A 23,739-nucleotide genomic window follows, 5' to 3' on the forward strand; every position below is an offset into this window, starting at 1 on the left:
TGCGCATGCGTACGGTTTTTAGTACGCATGCGCGAACCAGTCAGTGCGGCCGAAAATCGTTGGTACGCAATATAGCGAGGGCCTGCTATTTTGAGTGACAGAATGAGGCGTATGTGGGTGGCAACAGGGGAAGGTGCTTGAAAACGGGGAGTGGAGATCCGAACGCAGGCGTGCTTAAAGGTCAAAACGGGCGTTTTAAGGGAGTGCATAATTAATACAGCAGCGTCATTGACCACGTCACTTGTTTTTTTTTAACTCAGAACTGCTCGCAAAATAGCGGTTGAAAACACCAACCACAAGAATAGCGAGCAGTTCATACGCTGTACGATGTACTCGATTAATCTAATAAATAGCGGACATGACGTATGGTGCGTGCGGCCAGGGGGCGTTTTTATCAAATAAATGAGCGTATGTTTTGCTCGCTCGTTCAGACTTAGAGGTGGGAACAGACTGAAATTTGCGAACGGATCATTTGAATAGCCACCCCTTGTTTTTGAACGAACGACCACAAATAGCGAACGGCTCTGAATCAGGCCCAATGTCTCTTTTCTTCTACTCCTCCCTCACTCAGCTGCTACATTTTCTCCTCTACCACCAGTTTTCACCTCTTTTCTCCATCCATAGTCCCCTCTATGTTCTCCCCCTCCTTCCCCTCCTCTGTCTCTCTTCATCACATATAAGTCTCTCCACTGCATCTCCCACAACTCCAGTATTATTCACTTCTCTTCCACCATGGTCCTGCTGCACCACCATTAAACCCTGCACCCTCTCTTTTCTCCAAGTTACCTGTCCTCTTCCCCCCCCACACTAAACCTCCACCTTACCCACCACCTGCTGTCACCCTTCCTCATTCAGAAGCCAGCCACATAACCCCACACTCCTTATCCCCCTTCTCTAGATCAATATCACCTCCACACTACATCAACCCTAATAATCTCATTCTCCTCTCGCCTCTTAACTCTGTCCCTCTCTCCTGTTCCCTCTGGAAAGCCAGTTTTGTCTATAATTAACTGGTCTCCATTCATGAGCACTTCATCTGCAATGCCTTGATTCTCCTTGCCATCACCAAACCCTGGATTTACCCCTCTGACACCACTGCTCCTGCAAAATTCCTCCATCACTTGGCTTCCTGGCTCTTAATCTTCAAATGGGTCCTCAAGACCCATTTCTTCCTCAATGCTTTCCAGTGCTCATCCTAACCCACTACTCTATGCTCCTTCCTCACTATCTAGCCCATCTGTGTCACCCCTGTTTGTCTGACCCTCCCCTCAGAATGTAAGCTCTCGCGAGCAGTGCCCTCTTTCCTCACGTGCTTCTTCTTGCCTAATCTTTACTTTCATTTACAATGGCACCTAACATTGCTTACTGACACCCTGATGCTTATTTAGGTGTTATTGTCAGGATGCGGCTTGGGATCGGCCGCTACTCACCTCTGCGCTGGTGTCCTTGGGCTTAGGTGTCCAGACGCTGAGAGTGGAGGTGAGTGGTGACTGAGTACTCTCCCTGGGGTCCACAAGGGCTTCCATGCATGCGTCCTGGTTTCCGGGGTGCCGGGCTTGGGCGCAGCCATGTTGGCTCATATCACCTGACTTGTCTCTCCCAATGATAGTCCTGTGGTCACTCAGGACTATCCCAAGCTGATCCTCTGATCCAATGATCAGCCACCCAGGGGTATTTTAGTCTGACTCCAGGAACAAGTAACTGCTGTTCAACTTCTATGCATACGAATACTTAATTAAGTTTGAGGATAGATAAGCACCCTGTTTGATATTTAAAATTTGTTAGTTAGTTAAGGGTTAAGGCTGGGTAAGGTGTGGTTAGGTAGTGGTCAGTTGATGAAATAAGCCTATCATAGGATTTGTGGGAGGTTACAAATTACCCATATATATACCTTGGTAAGAGGAGCCATTTTCCTCTTTTCCAGTTTCTTCAAACCAGGCTGGCTAAGTGATCCATATAGTATCTTACATAGCTGTATATCTTTGTCTAATTTCTTCCCTTTTATTGCACATCCTATCTATCTCTTTTATTCTTATCTTTCCCTCACCTCTTTCCTTCCAGCTCCTTCTTTCCAACCCCCCCTTTTTTTTTGTTTAACATCCCATCCACCTGCTGTGTTCAGCCCCCCCCTCCCTTTGTCCTCTGAGTTTACTGCCCCCCCTCCTCCCTCATTCCTGTTTCATAATGCCCAGACCCCGCCGCTCAGTGCCCCCCCCCTGCCGATTGATGGAGGCTTCCAGGCCACTTACATCCGCGACCCCCCCTCCATCCAGACGCGGGCCGCACCATGCTGCAGGCCGCGAGCCTGCGCCCACCCGTGTTCCCACGTGGGCACCCCCTGCCAGCTCCCGCTCCCTTACCTCCCCCGCTGCCTCTCCGCAGCTGATGGCTGCCTGGCTCTCTGGCGGCGCTGCGAGCAGCACGGGCGGCCGCAGCCCAGCGCCTCTCCCCACACTTGCCTCAGCTTTAGATCGGGCAAAATCAGCAGAATTGGGAAGCAGGGATGTTCGTTTTCGCGGCTTCATACCTTGAGTCACGCCCGGCTGAGTACATGAATGTTCTCAAGTATATGCATATGGTGCACGGCAAGCACTCATCAGGCAAAGGTACAGCTTGGCGGAAATATGATGAGACATTCCGGAAAAAACAGGAAGGGTAGGCGCATTTTCAGTTTGGCTTCAAGGACGTAGAGGTGTGGCTGGAAGTCAACCAGCTGCCTCGCGCTTCTTCGGATTCCTTGGTAGTGCATAAACAGCCCTTTCCGGCCTGCCCAGGCAGTGCAGGAGCCGGCAGAGGAAAATGCTACGCATATAATAACGCGCAGTGTAATAGAGGGCCGGGCTGTCGGTATAGACACATATGCATGCTCTGCGGGAGCGGGCACCCGACTAAAGAGTGCGGGTGTTCCGGCGGTGGAAGGACAAATCGAGATGATCAGCCCGACGAGTCGTGGGGCGGTGTTAGGTAAAGCACCTTCGCCGGTGGACCTAGGGGCATTGAAGAGTTGGTTGGCTCGTTATCCTCTCAGGGAGGAAGCAGCCTTTTTGTCACGGGAGGTCTCAGTTGTGTCTAAAAGAAATCTTAAGTCTGCACGCCTACACCCGGAAGTGATTCGACTTAAGATTGAAGCGGAAATCGGGTTGGGGCGCATGTGCAGCCCTTTTACGTCCCCACCATTGGAAGGTTTATGCATATCGCCTTTAGGTGTTGTACCAAAAAAGGAACCGGGTAAGTTTAGGTTGATACAGCATCCTTCTTACCCCGAGGGAGGGTCGGTCAATGACGAGCTAGATCCATCGGATTGTCGGGTCGTTTATCAATCATTTGAGCAGGCTCTAGATATAGTACAGAGTTTTGGGAGAAGGGCTTTATTAGCCAAGGTGGATAACGAGTCTGCTTTTCGGCTGTTGCCCCTTCACCCCAAATCTTTTAAGTACATGGGCTTTAGAGTTGCGGGGCTCTATTATGTAGATAGATGCTTGCCGATGGGATGTTCCATCTCGTGTTCCTTTTTTGAATGTTTTAGCTCCTTTTTGCAATGGTGCTTACAGGCGGGCACAGGGCAAGCGGGGGTTACCCACTACCTAGATGATTTTCTGTTGGTGGGGCCAGCGGATACCCAGGTTTGTGAGGAATTGCTTTTTTCCCTGCAGGCCTTGTTCACAGTGGTAGGCGTTCCTGTTGCCGGGGACAAGACGGAGGGTCCGGTTACACGCTTGACGTACTTGGGCATAGAAATAGATATTGTGCTAGGGTTATGCCGTTTGCCGATTGAAAAGGTGCGACGTTTGGGGGAGTTGCTTGAAGCGTTTGTTTTGTCAAAGAAAGTCTCGCTGAAGCAGTTGCAGTCGTTGCTAGGCCTCCTTAACTTCACTTGTAGAGTCATTCCCATGGGTCGGGTCTTTTGTAGGCGGCTCGAAAGAGCCACGGCGGGTGTCAAGAGGCCCCATCACCTCGTTCAAATATCCCAAGATCTGAGGGAAGACCTTCGAGTTTGGTTGCTTTTCCTGCGCGAGTTTAATGGTGTTCGGATATGGCTCCGGGCCCTAGTAGATAATTCAGAGCTTCAACTATTTACTGACGCGTCCGATTCCATCTGTTTCGGCGCCTTTTTGAAGGGGATTGGCGCGCGGAGCCTTGGCCAGAAGTTTCGGGGGTTTTGGGCCTTACTAAGAACATACTGCTCCTAGAACTTTTCCCCATCGTAGTGGCAGTTGAGTTATGGGCTCACAGGCTTTGTAATAGGAGGATCCTTTTTTGGTGCGATAATTTGGGTGTTGTTCAGGCAGTAAATAATCAGAGGGCAGAATCTCCATTGGCTTTGAGGTTGTTGAGGCACTTGACGCTTCTTTGCTTACGGAGGAACATTGAGTTTAGGGCGCAGCATGTTCCGGGAGTGTCTAATGAGATAGCAGACGCCTTATCTCGTTTACAGTGGGACAGGTTTCGTTCTCTCGCTCCTTACGCTTCTATTCATGGTTTAAACTGCCCCTCCCATGTATGGCAGATTGTCATGCCGGCATCAAAGGCCTCGCAATGAAGTCTCTGGCCCCTAGCACTTTAAGGACCTACACGGCAGCTTGGGACGATTGGCAGGGTTTCTTGGCTTCCACACGTGAGGGAGGTAAGACGGTTGATGACCGTATGGCAGAGTTCATTTGGAACTGGCATGAAAGGGGTCATTCTAAGGCTGCTATGTCTGCGGCGCTGTCTGGTATCGCTTACTTTTCTAAACTACATGGCATAGAGGATCCCACAAAATCGTTTCTGCTATCCAAAGTGATGAAGGGGTGGGCAAAGGAACACCCTAGCATGGGCGACATGCGTAGACCAGTTAACCCGGCTTTGCTTAAAGATCTGATTGTGGCAGTATCAGGGGTTGCATTAGGCGAATACGAATTGGCCCTTTTTAGTTTAGCTTTTTCATTGGCATATTTTGGGGCGTTTAGAATCGGCGAGCTTGTGGCGTCTAGTAAGAGTTCCGCGACGTCGGGTTTATTGTTAAAACACGTGGTAGTTAAGACGGAATTGATATTGTGTAAAATTCATAGGTCCAAGACAGACCAACTTGGCAGGGGTCGTTGTATTTCTATCAAAGAACACTCAGACGCTGTAATTTGCCCAGTTGCCTTGGCGCGGCATTTTAATGCTCTTCGCCCTCCAAGTGGCGCACAGTGGCTTGTCCATGTTAACCTTACACCTTTATCTAAGTTTCAGTTCGTAAAGCTGTTTCAAAATTGCCTTATAGCCTTAGGCCTGCCCATAGACCAGTTCGGGACACATTCATTTAGGATAGGGGCAGCAACCTGCGCAGCGGTTGATGGTGCTTCGGTCGACACCTTACAAAAGTTGGGTCGATGGAAGTCATCAGCTTATAAAACTTATTTAAGGGAGGACAAGTTGCTTAAGCAGCTGCGCTCCTTGCGAGTTTGTTGGGAAACCCAGGGGCCTTATGCCTACTGCCGCTTTGGAGTTTGAGGGGCTTTTCAGTTTTGCCCTCAAAGAGGTTTTATGTTTTTCACCTTCAGCTGTGTCACCCAACTATTGTTTCCCTTCCTTAAGATGCATTTATTTATTATATTGTGATTCAGTTTCTGACTAGGTAACTTTTCTTGCAGGGTTACCCAGGAATGCTAACGGTCGGGTGTGGTTTGTAGGACACTCATTTATATTTTGGGCTGGTCAGCACCCCTTAGCTTTGCAGGCCCCCCTTTTGTTAGGTGCAGATGACATCCGTTGGTTGGGTTTCCGCGGTATGCGCTGGAAGCGACTATTGGAAGCCTTATGGATGGCAGATGGTAAGTTCGGGGCCCCGGACTGGGTGGTCATTCACTTAGGGGGGGACGATTTGGGCACTTGCAAAGGCATCGAGCTGATACACGCTGTTAGGAATGACTTGCAAGTGCTAGTTAACCGTTGGCCCAATGTGCGTATCGCTTGGTCGGACATTGTTCCGCGGCGAGTTTGGCGAGGACCCCAGGAGTTCGTCGTAAGGTCAATATGGCAGTTGGCCGTTTTGTCCTCAGTGTGGGTGGCCGTGTCATACGGCATCCACATTTGCGTTACAAAGGAGAGCTTCTATAGGCCTGATGGGGTACACCTAACGGGAGTAGGTTTAGAGCTGTTTATCAGTGACTTATGTAGTTTCCTTTAGGTACTGAAGGGTCACAGTTTGGTGGCGGGCCTGGTTCTGGTTAAGATAAGTTAACAAATAGAATGGTAAAACAAATGGGTGACTTAATGCATACGAATACTTAATTAAGTTTGAGGATAGATAAGCACCCTGTTTGATATTTAAAATGTGTTAGTTAGTTAAGGGTTAAGGCTGGGTAAGGTGTGTTTAGGTAGTGGTCAGTTGATGAGATAAGCCTATCATAGGATTTGTGGGAGGTTACAAATTACCCTTGGTAAGAGGAGCCATTTTCCTCTTTTCCAGTTTCTTTCTAGGCTTAGGTTAAGATAAGTTAACAAATAGAATGGTAAAACAAATGGGTGGCTTATTGTTCCAGTGCCTGTGATACTATGTTGCTCTGTGCTATTCCTGCAGAGAGTTGCTTCAGCCTGCTCACAGGTCTCTAAAGTCTCCAGCTTTAGCTTCTTTGCTATTCTCAGTCTGAGAGTTAGGCCCTCATTCAGAGCCGTACGCTCTGAGCAGAGTGCACGCTCTGAGCAGAGCGCACGCTCTGAATGAGGGCCGTCCTCCATAACTATGGAGCGTCCTCCTGGACGCTCGTATAGCTGTGGGTCACCACCCACAGCCTATACGAGCGTGCAGTTTGATGGCCGCGATGGTCGTGACCATCGCGACCATCGAAACTGCGTACAAAAGCCTGTGGTTGAGTTTTTCAACCACAAGGCTCAGAGTGATTTTGGCTCTATCAGAGCCAAAATCACTCCCACTGACATCACTAGTAATGTCAGTGGGCCGGCTTCTGACGGGAGGCGTTCCCGTGGGAACGCCCCCGTCAGGGAGGCACGCCCCCGGCATGCCCACCAAAGGGGGCGTGCTGTCAGTCAACATCGACAGCACGCCCCCTTTGAAGAGACACTACGAGCGAAGGAAAATCCTTCGCTCGTCGCGTCTGGCGCATGCGCACGACGGAGCTCCCTCCGTCGTGCGCATGCTCAGTGCAGAACATCGACCCACTTGCGAGCGGACAGCCGCTCGCGAGTGGGTCTGAAGCAGGCCCTTAGTTCTCTCATAGTACCATGTTTTTCTATGTCTGTGTGTCTTTGTATATGTGCTACTGAGGTGTCAGATTACCTGCTAGTACTAATTAGCTCCCAGCTGCCTCTTTAAGCATTCCCAGCCATTCTACAGCCCTGTGCTTGTCTGTGTAAATCTGCACCAGCATTTCTAGCTTTCCCAGTATATGCCTGTCTTCTCTCTGTGTCTCACTGTGCTAATCAGCTCCAGAATCTGTTACTCTCCCAGTATTTGCCTTTGTCCACTCTGCTCTGTATCTTGTCTGTGCAAATCAGCACCAATATATTTAACTATTTCCAGTCCATGCCTGTGTTCTAGCATCCAGATTCTTTCCCTGTTTACTAAGTATTCAGATCCAGCTCCAGAGTTCAAGCATTCGGTTCGCCACCAGTATTATAGCATTCATTATAGTTTCCGATCTTCTGCCATTCCCAGGTACTTGTCCAGAGGGCCGCGACCTGCTCACTTGGTGCAGCGGAAAACCAAATTGCAGTTGGAGGGGTCACTGGAGAAAACCACCAAGTGAGTTAGACTCCGCGCCTCTGGGCAGGTCTAGCCAAACCTGGGTTTGCCCGCAACTAGGAGACCTAGTCCAGTCACTCCCATAGTCACCCGAACCCCCTGGCTCACCATCCTCCACAGAGGAACATTTGCACCGGATCGTGACAGTTATGCAGCATTGTTTATAAATCATGTACTTGTCCTGCATTGTCTGTACTGTTAATAACTGTTGTCTTGCATGCTCATTTGTTTCTGTACTTTGTAAGGCACTGCGGAACCCTTGTGGCGCCATATAAATAAAGGATAATAATAATAATAATAATAATAATTGGAGGTCTGGAGCCTGACACCTAAAGGAGGGGGGTGTGCCCCCAGGCAGTGGGGCCCACCGGGGATTTCCCCTGTTCCCCTGTGGGCCAGTCCAACCCTGGACAGGTCCTGGCTGATGAGTGGAAGCTCTTTGGAGTTCCCAGAAAGCAATTTTTTGGTTGTGTTTGCCAGCTCTCCATGCACTTCCTCATACCACTCTGCTTTATTAGGCTGCATGGGGGACATTCTGTTTCCCTGGAAGGGGGCTGGGGAACCTATTCTGCAGAGAGCTCCGAATCCCCCCTGGACCAAAAGGTACCAAAGCAAGTGCATTTTCTCTTTAAAATACACTTATATAAAACTAAGTCCCAGCTGCAGCGGCTCTCTGCATGCAGTCCTCTGGTGCAGCCCATGTTGCCCATCAAATTCTCATAAAGAAAATACATTTGTCCATGTCCTGGTGACTAGCGGACTTCTCTCTGTGCTGAGACTGCAGACACAATATCATTTTTAAAACAAACTTTGACAGTAATACATTTAAAAATGATGCCAAATGCTGATTGGCCCAACTTAAAAATTGCACCATGGCATGAGAGTTAACAATTTCAGTGCCACGGCCTCTTAGACACCTGGCTGGGTCTCTGCCCACAAAGGACTTTCGGGTTTATGACCCGGGAGTCCCACTGTGCATGCTGTGGGGGGACACTGGGAGGGAACTATGCAATAAGAACCCCATAGGCTACTATTGGGCAATGCCATCTGGTCCAAGCTAGAAACATTTTGCTTTCTGGAGCTTGGTACATACGGGGAATGTGGTCAAACCTCCGAACACTGCATTTTCTGAGGTTTGATTGCATTTTTGGTGTTGATGCATCCAGCCCTGGGTGTGATATCTAATGCAACAGCACACAGTATATACAGTATGAAGCTAAAAAAGTGGTAACAACAGTCTTCAATACTGTCAACACAATTGAAGGTGAAATCCATTGTATTTTCAGCACTGGAATTAGGATCTCATGTCTTGAAACTAACAAGTTCTGGTTGGGAATTTTGACTAATGGACAAGGTAGACTAGTCTTACAAAATACAGCTCTTCTAGGGGTCTATTCATCATCCTCTCATTTACATTTTTACCCCCTATTCTCCATATTTAAGTAGACTTTAAGTTTTTGTCCTCTTCATGTAGCTTGTATTGAAGGAGATATTACTGATAACTCCTGGTTACAGCCCTGCCATGTTGATATCCACATTCATCAAGTGGAAATTGTGCCATTCATCAAGTTCCGAAAAAAAAAAAATTTTTTTTGGAAGTTGTGTGTGAAACTGTATTCCATCCTGAGATGGCGTACAGCCTCCGATAGTCTGCACAAGCTGCTGTTTTTACAGCAGCTTGTGCAGCAGAATGGATCTTTTGAGATTCCCTTCGCTTCCCCCGCTCTGTACTTACCTCACCCTCTGCCTATGTCCGATCTCTGCATTTTTTTCTTGCAGAGCTGCTGAGTCACTGTGCCGACCCCCAGTGCAGCCTCCTCTGGACCCCAATAGTCAGCGTTCGCCGCACCTGACCTCCATTATCCAGATGGACTATTGTAATTACCGGTGGATCTGGGGGTGGGGCCTGTGTGATTGACAGTTCGATTCCTGGTGCCTGGGCAGCAGACAGCGCATACGCATGATGCCCATAACGCTTGTCCTGCTGTGAAGAACATTGGAGGAAGATGGCCACAGGTAAAAAGTCACTAACTTCTGAAAAGCTGACTTTGCAAAAGAAGCAGCTTTTCGGAAGTGATACTTATGTACAGGAGGGATAATGAATCCCTCCTTTATTTAGCTAGAACTTGATGAGAGTTCTAAACTTAACTAACATTTTTTATTTTTTAGGTTCAATGAATAGACCCCCTAGTATTATCAATACTAGACTAAATATATGAAAATATGTCCATACTGAGCAATTTAAGTGGTAAAAAAATACAATTAGAAAACGCTTGTTGTATGCTCATTACACATAGAATAGAAAGCTGTATATAAATATTTTTTTTTTGTAAAAGAGATACAGATGGGTCCACATACACCTAGCCTCCTAGCGTGTTAAACAGCCCTTGGCGTGACTCGTAGCGCTACGCGTCTTTACCTTCAAATGCGTGTTATTCGCACAGTGATGTGACTAGATAGCACAAACAGCTTCTGCTGATTAAAATGATATGCAGCATGCCGATATTCTGTGAGCGAGAGCGGGTGTGTCTGCATATGAAACGCTACGTTACAGTGTCAGTGGCTGCAACCCTGTAACGTAGCATTTTGCATGCAGATACACCCGCAGTCACTCACAGAACATAGGCATGCTGCATATCATTTTAATCAGCAGAAGCTGCTTGTGCTACCAAGTCAAATCACTGTGCTAATCAGACGCATTTGAAGGTAAAAAGACACGGCGCTACAGTCACACTAAGCTCCCACGTTACGTTATTTGTGGCGCAACTTGTAGCGCACATGGAGGATAGATGTATGTGAGCACATCTGTATAACTGTAACTGTGAAAAACATTTATAAAACAAATGCAAATGTGTAACTATTGATACAGGAAACAGTAATATTGTATAATGAAAATTATATCCTGTAGACACTGAATAAGTATTTTAATGCTTAAGAAGTTGAACACATGAAATTTGTTTCATATACAGGTAAATTCCACCACAATATCAACGCAACAGTTTTGAACTGCTGGGAAACCCTGCTCCTTCCACTGCATCATTCTCAGTCTGTGGGTTACTGCTGGCATGCCCGGAGACATGGGGGTACAAACGGCTTACCCGTCCCAGGCCCCGAGGTCAGAGCAGCACAAAATGCTGCAGCGCCTAAATTTGAGTTGAATACGTCTGCACCGGCCAATGTAACCCACCCAGGGCCGGATTAAGGGCAGGGCGACAGGGGCGGTCGTCCTGGGGCCCCCACACATAGGGGGTCCCCACACACTGTCCCCGGTCCCTGATCCCCAGTTGCTTCTACTAACTACAACTGCTGCGGTCCTTGGCAGCTCAGGTGTTCCTTTACACAGCGGGCAGCGGGCCAGCGGTTGCCGAGGAGAGTGACTCACTAAAGAGACAGTCACAGTCTGGTGAGATTATGATGATAAATCTCGCAAGACTTTGGCTGGTCTCAGAGAAGAGCCCAGGCTGCCTGCACTGCGTGCGGGGCATAGCAGCTGCCTCAGCGTTTCCCTGTGTGGCTGGCCGTGGAGCAAAAGAGTAGTCAGCAGAAGAGCTGGCGGAAATGTAGCCCGCTGACCAACCACCACGCAATATTATAAATATATGAGCATTTGTAAGTTTGTATGTATGTACTGTGTAAGTATATATATATATACACTGTATACATACACACACATACTTATACTGTCTGTATGTGTATATATGTATATATATATATATATATATATATATATATAAAATGTACACACACAAAAGGGCACTCACCAACACCAAGGTTAATTACACACACACACGCACACACACACACATATATATATAATATATATATTATATATATATATATGTGTGTGTACATATATCTACAGTATATATACATATATACTGTGTATAATTTTATTGATTGGGGCCCCCACAAGTTTGTTGCCCAGGGGCCCCCACAGACCTTAATCTGACCCTGAACCCACCCCATGACATTTTGCATGCTGCGCATGGGCCTTAGCATTGAATGATGCCGCAATGCTGCACCAATTCTTTTGTCCCACTCACTGCCGCCTCGCTACCGAGAAGTGTCACGGTTTGGGTTTTTGTGAATCCGGACTAGCAGTGCAAGATGGAAAAGCACAGGCATCACTCTTTGAAATAAACACACGAGCGCTCTCTCCTCACGCAGCAAGGGCTTTGAATATAGTTGCACTGGCAGCTTGAGACTTCCTGGGCTGCTCCTTTTATCCCCCCTGACCAGTGGGGATTGGATGCAGAAATCAGCTGATTCAGTGTCAGCTCCGGAATGGCAGTGATCCGGTCATCTGATCCTGGGGAAGATGGTGGCGCCCCGTCTCTTGAGAACATCGAGAATGCCGGACACTGGCACCTCAGAGAGGGCCCTGCTTCCTCTGACAATGTTGCACACTGGAGCCATGCAGGGAGAATGATCAGCACTAAAGGACTGGAACAGTACATCCACATGATCTCTGCAGCTCAGGTCTAACTCATCAGCTGGATTGCCAATGTCTGCCTGTAGTCAGGAGTTTGCAGCTCTCACAGGCTTAATCAGAGACTCACAGGTGCGCAATCGGTCCAGGAGAGGAATCCAGCAGCTAGCAAACACAGACATGCTGTAGCCTGCAGGCAAATCTGGACATCTTAACCTGCAGAGCAGGTTGCAGAGGTAAGTCACAGGACAACCAGTGAAACATAAGTCAGGATCGTGACAAGAAGATGGAGGCGAAATGACGACACCAGAATGTCAAATATTATGATGTCGACATGGTTAAAATTTTGACAACTGCAAAATGTCTACATGGGATAATGGTAATATATGACATGTCAACATTGTGGACATTATCACCATGTTGACAGTGTGTATGTCACATGGTGCAAGTCGACACGATGAACATGTTGTCTGTCGGCATGATGACCATGTCGACATGGTAAATTTCAATGAAATATACAGAACCAGTGATGTATGTATAGACTGTTAAATGAATCAAGAAACTATCACTTCAAATTCAACATTTCAACACACTGTTCACTTTATTATTCAAATTTAGTGACTTGAACACACCCCTACATAAAATAATAATCTTTACATAACAGGTTTTGCTAATTTACAAATGTAAAAATACAGATACTGTATAAGTTAATTATATCAGACAGGCTGTGGGTGAAAATAAAATGAATATAGAATGAAAGATAAACAGGAATAAAAAACAAAATAGAAAGCATTAAAATATATATATAAAAATGTTTAAGCTCTTTTGTAGAAATGGTGGTAGAAGCGGGGCTGGCAGAATAGTCCTTACTGCCACGTGTATACTGAGCACACTGGTAACCCTAACTGTCCCTCACTTACCGCTAGACCTCGTCCGGTCCCTGTTCCAGTAGATGTGGTGTAGTAGTTTGGCAGTGTCCCGTGTTGTTTCTCCGGCTCAGCTCCAGTATACTTTGCGTCCGCGAAGCCCAATAATGACGTCAGACACCGGGTAGATGTAATGTTGTGGCTCCGGGTAGACTCGCTCAATATCTCTTATAGAGATGATGCCTCCGCTCTTTAATCCAGCGCATTTCACACATATAGGTGCTTTGTCAAGGATATTTGTTAGTGTCCCTTTGAGGGGTATATATACTCAAAAACTTTAATTCAAACAGGAAGTTAAAAACAGGAAGTACTGTTTAAAAATGTGGAAAGCACATGCCTCCATAAAATTATATATTAAATTACGGCTCCTTTAGTCTCACAGGATATTTCCTCTTTGAAAGGAAAGGAATTCTTGGATTTATTCGAAGTGAATTCCTTAATAAGTGTTGTATATCCAGTCTGATGTCTACATCCTGTACAATTAGAACAGTAGTGAAATCCTTTGGTTCCTTTTTTCCTTGGTTATTTAATCGGTAAAAAGCTTTTTGTCAGATGTTGCTTGAGGTTTTTAGCTCTTTTGAATATAATCCTGGGTTTGGCTGGGAGTACCTTCTTTACTTCTTCATCCAGCATCAATATATGCCAATGTTGCTTTAAGATATCTTAAATTTTTTGATGATTCCTATTATATTATGTTATAAAGGCCGTCTCGACTTCATTGGGTCTTTTAGATTTATAATTAATTAGTTATTTTCTGTCGAGTTTTGCCACTTTGTCAATCTCTTTCTGTAGATGTATCTCTCTATATCCTTTTTGGGAGATTTTTTTCTTTAATTCCTCACTCTGTTGTTTGAAAGGCTCATTTTCTGTGCAGTTTCTCCTAATTCATTGGAATTGATTTCCGGGAATGTTTCCAATCCATCTTTGATGGTGATTACTGTTCACAGCCAGAATATTATTTCCATTTACCTCTTTAATGTGAGTTTTCATCTGCAGTTTGTACTCTTTAGCAAAAATTTCTAAATCCAGGAAGATTACTTTCTCTGTGCTGGAATTAGTTGTAAATTCTAAGTTGAATTTGTTCTTAGTTATATACAGCTTGAATTCCTCCAATTCTTCTTGTGTACCGCTCTAAATGAAGAAGACATCGTCTATATATCTTTTCCACATTTTAATTTTCTCTAAGAAGGGGTTATTTGTCTAGATCTGTTGGTCCTCCCACCACTCCACAAACAGGTTGGCGTAGCTGGGAGCAAAGGATGTTCCCATAGCCGTACTTTTTGTTTGAAGGAAAAAGTCGCCACCATACCAAATATAATTATGTCTTAAGATGAAATCGATAATATCCATGATAAAATGTATTTGTTCATTTGATAGGTCTGATTGTGTACATAAATAGTATCTTGATGCTTTGTAATCCATCCGTATGGTCTATAACCGTATAGAGAGACCGGATTTCACTGGTACATAATGTAAAAGTTTCTTTCCACTCAAAAGTATCTGGGTTCTGTAGCATGTTTAGTGAGTCTTTTAAAAAACTTCTTTGTTTTGTTACTAAATTCTGTAAGATGACATCCACATATTTCGACAAGTTTGAGGTTAGAGATTTGATACTGGAAACTATCGGTCTACCTGGTGGGTTGTGCCGGTCTTTATGCACCTTTGGGAGGTGGTAAAATTAATATTCTGTCTAAAAAAGAATTTGACAGTATCGGGCGCCATGGACGTGAAGTATACTGGAGCTGAGCCGGAGAAACAACACGGGACACTGCCAAACTACTACACCGCATCTACTGGAGCAGGGACCGGATGTGGTCTAGCGGTAAGTGAGGGACAGTTAGGGTTAGCAGTGTGCTCAGTATACACGCGGCAGTAAGGACTATTCTGCCAGCCCCGCTTCTACCACCATTTCTACAAAAGAGCTTAAACATTTTTATATATATATTTTAATGCTTTCTATTTTATTTTTTATTTCTGTTTTATCTTTCATTCTATTAATTTTATTTTCACCCAGCGCCTGTCTGATATAATTAACAAATAATTTATAATAGTAAACGGGCTGCTTTTTTGTCTTTCCTTTCCACAAGCGCAGACAACTGTTTTTATTTAACAGATACTGTATAAGCCATTATGTCAAAATACAGTACATTGCTCTGTTTTAAACTGATCCTAGGCTGTAGTTCTGTTTAAAAAAAAAACAGTGTCCTAATGCGAGGACGCCAAGAGGAGGGGGGTTGGTGGGTACAGATTACCTGGGCCTGTGTAGGAGGCACAGAATGGCCCGGGTAAGCCAGTGATGCAGAGCAATGCCCCCCCCCCCTTCGGCACACACATTATTAACAGTGGCCAATATCAAGAGAGGTGCATGGTCATGCCTCCACAATTGCCCACGTCCCCACTCAAGAAACTGATGCTTTGGCAGCCCTGTCCTGATGTCATCTGAGAGTGCAGTCATTCAAGTTATTGTGATATCACTGTCCCTTCTTCAATTCATAGAGAGCATTTCTGCCAAGCAAGTATGCAAAGCTGTCATCAACTTTCTGTCTGCTGTGTTAGAGAAGAACCTCCCTTTAACATTACAACCTGCTTCAGAGCATAGTGTGTATGATAATGGTGATGACGACAATAGTGGACTTATCTATTTAGGTATAAACACTCCAGTTATTTAATGTATTATTTAGCTCAATAATACACAGCATGTGATGTGTTTTAATGTAATTTAGTGGCTTTACTTTCTCATTAATAGCAGGTAACATATGCAAATGGACAGGTAATGATCCAATCATATTTCTGGAAAAGGCTGAAGGTCACTTTGCCTATTGTCTTTCAGTTTTTTAACAATAATCCTGGCAAAAAGTTCTCCTTTTATGTCGCATGTGTCAATAAGTTGCCTGACTTTTTCGCTCCTTGTACGCATTGATTTGACCAATTCATAATCTTCCTTGCAAATGACCTGATTGGAAATGAGCGCATCCAGGCTCTGGTTCAGACAGGCTTCTGTCATTTGATTCACAATTTGATCTCGCTTGCACTGAACCCATTGCACCGCCAAAGATGACGACTCTTGCACGGGGCCTGTTAGGTTACATCACAGCAATCAGTGTTATATAGATTACACCGTACACATTTTTAAACAGCAAGCCGAAATAGAATTGCCATAATTTCTATAATGGGGACAATGCTTTTTCTTAATAATGGAATAAATATAAAAAAGACAATACATAATTATGAAAACAAGGAAAAATAAATAACGTCTATAAAATAAACAAAGAAATAGTATTAACTTACGCCATTTTGTAATCTTTTTATTATCCATTTTATATGTTTTTGTTTTACATTTTAGATCAATAATATAATAATATGGTAGCCCTGACATTGGTGTGCATTTTGTTTTGTGGTCTCTTTATTACCTACTATGAAGCACTCATATAATAGAGAATACTGACAAAATATGAGCCTGAAAATGTAGGGGGGAAAAGTGTGGAGAAGTGGACCAGTGGAAAGGTTGCCCATAGCAACCAATCAGCTTTGAAGTAGAATTTATCAAGTACAGTCTATAAAATAAAGGTAGGAGGTGATTGGTTGCTATGGGCAACTTCTCTACACTTTTCACTGCTTGATACATAGGACCTCATTCAGAGTCGGTCGAAGCGGCCGCACGGTCGTACGCTACCGATGTTCGCTATACTGCGCATGCGTAAAATTCGCAATGCGCGTGCACAAACTAGCCGCTACGATCAGAAATTTCTCTCTCCTTGAACACAGCCAGGTCGGTAGTTTGAGTGACAGATGGAGGCGTTTGAGGGTGATAACAGGGGAAGGTGCTTGAAAACGGGGGAGTGGAGATCCGAACGCAGGCGTGCCTCATTATGCGAACGGCATTTTATGGGAGTGCATACGGTTTATTGGAGTGCATAATTAACAAAGTAGCGTCATGGCACATGTGACATGGGAGGTTTTTACACTGACATGATCGTAGAGCTTAAGAGAGGGTATGGTCAACCTTAAGCTCTACGACCAGTTCCGATGGTTCCCGATGGCCTCGATTAATCCTTATATGCCCGGAGATGACGTGTAATGCGTACGAGAAGGGGGCGTATTTTTTTGTCTTCCGACCGCTTCCTCCCCTTGGTCGGTCAGCTACCGATCCGAACATAGGGACGCAACTTGCGAGGGAATCATTTGCATATCCGGCCCCTTTTCCCGTACGACCGTGCGGCCGCTTTGACCGACTCTGAATGAGGGAGGTCCATAATCCCCATAATTTCTACATAGTTTAGAAATTAGAATGAGCCCCAAAGCTTTAACTGTGGGTCGGCCAATAACCACAGCAGGGGTTACGTAGAGCCCCGACCAGTATGTCTTTTGATCAATGGGGTTACTACGGTATACAATACTCTGCATTCAGATGATTATATTATCTTGCTTATTATCATGTGCTGCGTGTTTTGCCCTTGAATCCCAAAGGAATATTTGGATGCTAAATTGAACAACACCCTGGGTTTTGTTAGAATTTGAATGCACAGGGCTAGAGTTCAAACACAGTGGAGGGTCCCTGAAAAGTATATTGTATAATTTTATAATTATCCAAACCTCAAATTAAACTTTTAAAAAAATTAGAACATACTCCTTTTCATAGGAGAACCCACCATAGGAAATATGAATGTTTCCTATATCAGGAAACCCACTAAATGCATATCTTACTCACCACATCGACCAGCCAGGTTTTATTTAGACTTATTAAACTATGTGTTTCAGCACCGCTATAATAAATCTGGGTGATGCGATCATAGGGGTGGATGACTAAGAAGGCAATTTTGGATGGCAATTTAGCATTGCTTATGTACATTTAAGTGGATTTATTGTGACATTCTTATAGTCATAATTCCTGGTAAAGGCTCTCAGTGGGTAGCATATACAGAGTGGTAGCAGACATGGGCGGAGCTATAGTGGGTACAGGGAGTGCCGTTTCTATGAAACCCAGAGGCTTAAGGTGCGTACACACTGGGCGATATTACTGAGCGATTGCACGATTACGACATCGTAATCGTGCAATCGCTCAGTAATCGTGCACAAATCGTGCAATAAAATGCAAGAAACGACCAGCTGGTCATTTCCGACATTGTCCATCGCCTGAACAGGCAGGCCATTTTGCCTCCTGGCTGGCCCTCATGCGCATAAACAAAATTTTACAAACATGGCGAGATCTCATGCGCTTATAGACCGCCACAGACGCTGCCATTGGACAATACACGTATCAGCAGGTAAGCCTGCCGATTTGCTAAAAAATTATAAGCCACAAAGGTGCATTTACCTTTTTCCATTTTTTAGTACCATCTGCCTGCTTTCCGTCGCCATACAACAGCATGGCAACGGCGACATCGTTAGATGTTTGCAGATACTGTAGAGAAAAGATACGTATAAGCTCGAAGTGTAAAATAATGCTAGTTATAGCACATTTGACACTTAATGTACCACCTCTTAGTACATCTCCCCCCTCATCTGTTTACCAGACTTCTATATTGGATAAGGCTGCCTAATGGGTTGACATTCAATTTTCATTGAGTGGTGTCTGTTTAGTGAATGTTATAATGGTAAGGGGGTATGAGTAATGGATGTTATACAGTTAAGCAAGTTGTGCATTATGAAGTTATAATGTACTGGAGGCACTGTAATATGGCATAATATGAACCTGGGGGCACTATAATGTGACATAATATGAACTGGGGGGGAACTGTAATGTGGCATAATATGAACTGGGGCCATGGAATATGGTATAATATGAAATGAAGGCACTTAGGTGTGGCATAATATGAACTTGGAGCACTTTAGTGTGACATAATACTAACTGGGGCACTGTAATGTGGCATAATATGAACTGGGTCACTGTAATGTGGCATAATATGAACTGATGGCACTGTAATGTAGCATAATATGAACTGGGGCTCTGTAATGTGGCATAATATAAACTGGGGCTCTGTAATGTGGCATAATATGAACTGGGGCTCTGTAATGTAGCATAATATGAACTAGAGCGAACTGTAATGTAGCATAATATAAACTGGAGGATATTGTGTAACATTGCACAAAATGTATTTGAGACATTATAGTGTGGCATAATATGAACAGGGAGCACTGTAATGTGGCATAATATGAAATGGCAATTTAATGTTGCACAATATGAACAGGGGGCACAACAATGTGGCATAAATGTACTGGGGACACTACTAGGCATATTGTGAAATGAGAGCATTGTGTGGCGTAACGGACCTGATTCTGGGTTGCACGCTACTGCATGTGTTGCAAAAATCCCTAAAAACAAATAGTTAGTGTACGCACTAAGACGCGCGGTATCAGAGATGTCTTGGAAAAATGCTTACCATTCCAGAACAGTGACTGGAAGGTGGCTAAACAGATGCACGAAGATGGTCCGTCTTACAGGCATGTTATGGGAGTGCCGCACACATGTCACTAAAATGTAGACACTCAGTCGGTCACATAGGAGGACATACTTAAGACAATAAATCTGCACCTGCCACAGGGTTGGTGCAACTTCCGATGGTGCGACCAATGGTAGCATTTAAAGACGCAACAGGCAGTATAACTTTGTGTACATATGCTGAGAGTGCGGCCGCCAATAGATGCCTCTGAATTAGCCCCTACATGTACTAGCAGCACTACTATGTGGCATATTGCTTGTAACACTATAATAAAACCTGCTGATACAGTATATCATTACAGAAAGGGACAGGGGCATATCTATAATGGGTTCTGAGTCAAGGGGCCCAAACCACATAATGTACCACGAACACAGAACAAGGTCCAACTAGAAAGTGAGTTTTAGAAGTGGAGATGTTGAGCAAAGCAATCAATCAGATTCTAGCTATTATCTTCTAGAAGGTGCTAGTTAAATGTATAGTAGAATCTCATTGGTTGCTATGGGCAATATCTCCACTTTTAGTAAATTTACCCCTAAATCTGAAACAGACACCATCAGACAGCTGTTATACACTATGTAGACAAAACTGATTGGACACCGACAGCAAATAAATGAATTAGATTTTATTGACGTCAGTACTTTGCAGTAATCACTGTACGTGGTGCAGACACCCTTCTTGGCAAACTGTTCACAAGTTCCTGGACAACAGTAGGCGGTATGTTCTGCCATTCTGCCTAAAGTACAGTGACCAACTGTGACACTGAAGAAGGTTGAGTGGACCTAGAATGCACCAGTCTCTCCAATTCGTCACAGAGGTTCTCAGTGGGATTAAGATCTGGACTCTGAGCTGGCCAGTTCACCCAGGTTACCAAATTTTCTGTATAACAGTCCAGCGTCACCCTGGAAAAATGACAGGTGGCGTTGTTGTCCTGATAAAAACATTTGTTGTTTCTGTAGAACTGTCACAATATAGGGAGCATAGACTTATCGAGGACATCTCTAAACTTCTTAGAGTTAATGTGACCATGCATTATAATTAGTGGACCCATGCCAAACCAGCTGAAACGTGGGGGTGTCCAATCACTTGTCTACATAGTGCAGGGGCGTAGGGAGGGCGGTTCCGACGGAGCGCGAGCTCCAGGCGCCGAAAAAGGAGAGAGAGCTCTGCAGCTTGCTTGACTTAAGCCTGATTCCATTCTGGCAGGCAGATCCGCGGACGGAACGCGAATGCACCCGCCACACCCCTTGCAGGGACGCAGCTAGCTCTTCACTTTTCAAGCCCTCTCCCGGCCTTCCCAGAGATTAACGTAGTCTGGAGGCGGGGCTTAACTACGGTGGCAACTGGAGGCGGGGCTTAAATCCAAGGGGGGAGCTTAATCCCAGAGCAGCTGAGTACTGCACAGTGCACACAAATAGACAGAGGTGCATGCTGACTGCTGTTGCTAAATAATTGTGTATATATATTATATATATGCATTGCATATATGTAAATATATGCATTGTATGCATGCACACACACACATATATAATATATATATATATATATATATATATTTATATATATATATATTATATAAATCTGTGTCTGTGTGTATATATACACACACAGGTATATATAATACTATATATATAGTATGTAAACCTGTGTCTGTGTGTATATATATATATATATATATATATATATATACACACACATACACACACAGGTATATATAATACTATATGTATATATATCATTATATATACCTGTGTGTGTATATCTATATCTATATATATACTGTGTGTATATATAATATATATATATATAGTATTATATATATACTTGTTACTTGTTATATATGTATATATATATACTGTATATATACAGTATATAAATAATTTTTTCTTTAGATTAACCCAGAAACTCAGTTTTCAGTTTAAGTAATTGTATATTGCGGTGGTGGTTTTGTTTATTTGTTTGCCCTAAGTTCACACTTCTCCACTGTTCCCTCCTGTACCACTGCATATTACTGCTTTGAGGCGGAACTATTGGTCTGAGCCTGAGTTTCCTGGTTTCCCCTTGTCTAGGCACACTTCCGGTTGCTGGAACGCAAACCAGAAGTTAGGTGGTTCCGTGGTTCCGGTGTTTGAAACGCACACCGGAGATACAGTTTGCAGCCTGTTCTGGTTGCTCTTTGTACATATGTTAGCACCTTACATTGGGGGATGCTTGTCCAGAGTCTGGTGGATTGCTAGGTGGTTTGGTTTAGCGCTTTTTGGACACTTCCGGTCGTGGAAGGGCAATAGGAGCGGAACCTATTTAGGTGGTTATTGGCAGAGGTATAAACAGGAGACCTTGGTAGGAGTTTGGTTGGGGTTCGTCTCTGTCCTCTGCACTGGTGGTGTACTGAAGAAGACCACGCTTTAGCGGTCAAAACGTCGACATAGCATGCACCTGAAACTATAGTTATGATACAATTCTGTTTGTTTGTGCTATATATATATATATATATCAGTTCAATTCCAGCGCTTGCTAGGTATAACACAATGAAAAGCGCGGGTGCCCTCCATGGACCCCCGGGTCCTATAAGTCCAAACAATAATGGCGGCACTCCACGACTGGTATTTAACTGAAACAAGAGTTTAATTCAGAGGTCCAACGTTTCGGGTGTCTGCCCTTCGTCTGGGATATATATACTGTATATATACAGTGTATATGTATATATTATATATATATATATATATATAATTTTTTTTTTTCATTTAGACTACAGAACCTCACTATCTATGAATAATACAACAGAGGGGGCTCTTGTTAATTTTTTTTTTTTTATCCTTTCAAATGCTCACATGCCCCCACATGTTGGCCATGCCCAAAATTCAGTACAGGTGAGGGGGGCGCCGCAACATACTCTTGCTGCGGGCACCATGGCTCCTAGCTACACCTCTGACATAGTGTACATCTCTATGTTAAATTAAAAGTTCCTTCTATTCCCTTCATCACAAGTCCTTCATTTCATTCTGTATTTTGCAGATACAGTTTGTATATTTTACTATGGTTATGCCTTCACCGTGACTATATATGCCTTACTCGTGGCTATAGTTGTATACTGTATATAGTCAAGGGGAAGGAACAACCATTGTAATCTTAAATCCTGGTTCTTGTGCTGTAACAACGCCAAAATCAGTATATAAATGGTAACATAAAAACCCAAAAGGAAATACTCGCTCTTTATATATCAAAATATCTTCTTTAATGAAGATGCGGCCACTTCCACCTTAGCAAATAAAAAATAGAAAAAAAGTATTTGCAGCACTGTGAAGAGCTGAACACAGGATGGCATCAAGGGCCCCCCAGCCATGAGCAAATTCGGGCGGGGGTTTGGGGCGTGACTGGTTTGCTGGGCTGGGGAGAGAGGCCACTGACAAGTAGGAGGGAGGGATGGGATCGGCGATCCCAAGCCCCTCCAACAAGCCCGGGCCTGGGTAGTACCTGGGCCTGGGTAGTACCCATCTCAACCTCTCAGCGCCCCTGTACGCGATGGACCTTAAACTCCTAGGCTAGGGACAAATAGAGCAGACAGTGCAGGAGTTTTAAGGGGTTACATTTCTTGACTGCAGCCAATAATTAGTGGTATGGGTGGGTCTAAGGTTTTATATGTTTGAAACAGGGAGGGATCTGCCTCTTTTCAGTGATTCCCCTCCCTCCCACCCTCCCTATTTTACATTTGTTGTTTGTTAGATTTTTTCTCTTTCTTTTGGCATGAAGACAGGAAAGAACGGCAGCCTAGGGGACAGTGAGATTGTTTAATAGGGTCACTCCCCTATAATGTATTTTTAGGCTGATTGTTCTACCAGGGTCATAGGCCTTGGTTTCCTAATTGAGCCCTGGTGTATTGGTTGGAGATTTGGTGACCTATGTACTTGTCTTTGAAATAGGTAATTGGCCCTGCAAGTATTTTGTTGTCATCTGATTGTAGATATTGGCCCTGACGGCTGTCTGTACCTTTCGGTCGCCACCATATATAAAGTTCATTGTTGATATTTGAAATAAGAAAGCTGACCAGTTTTTAACGCTACATCTGGTTTTGATGTGACTGTCATTTGCCGATAGGGAGTTTAAGTAGAGATAAGCGGTTCGGAATTGACTAGGTTATTTCCGCCAACTTATCCCAAGCTCGGATCTGAAACCGAGGCAAAACTACATCTTTCATGGATGTTTTGGATCTCCCGTGGC

General features: G+C 44.4%; 1 protein-coding gene across 2 annotated transcripts in view; it reads right to left on the bottom strand.

Annotated features, from left to right (window-relative positions):
- Positions 1 to 15,066: 15,066 nt before the first annotated feature.
- RIPK2 (receptor interacting serine/threonine kinase 2) overlaps positions 15,067 to 23,739 on the bottom strand; it is a 56,307-nt gene continuing 47,634 nt past the window's right edge. The window contains exon 13 of one of the 2 annotated variants that reach the window (XM_088471521.1): positions 15,067 to 16,159. In XM_088471521.1, the coding sequence (XP_088327647.1) occupies positions 15,867 to 16,159 (293 nt within the window). In that variant the 3' untranslated portion in view covers positions 15,067 to 15,866. Of the gene's footprint in view, positions 16,160 to 20,162; positions 20,424 to 23,739 lie in introns of those variants that run through there. The other variant, XM_088471522.1, reaches the window with a different exon arrangement.

The sequence above is a fragment of the Taudactylus pleione genome, unplaced genomic scaffold (assembly GCF_031769625.1).
Source record: "Taudactylus pleione unplaced genomic scaffold, aTauple2 ptg000114l, whole genome shotgun sequence".
Classification (NCBI taxonomy): Eukaryota; Metazoa; Chordata; class Amphibia; order Anura; family Myobatrachidae; genus Taudactylus; species Taudactylus pleione.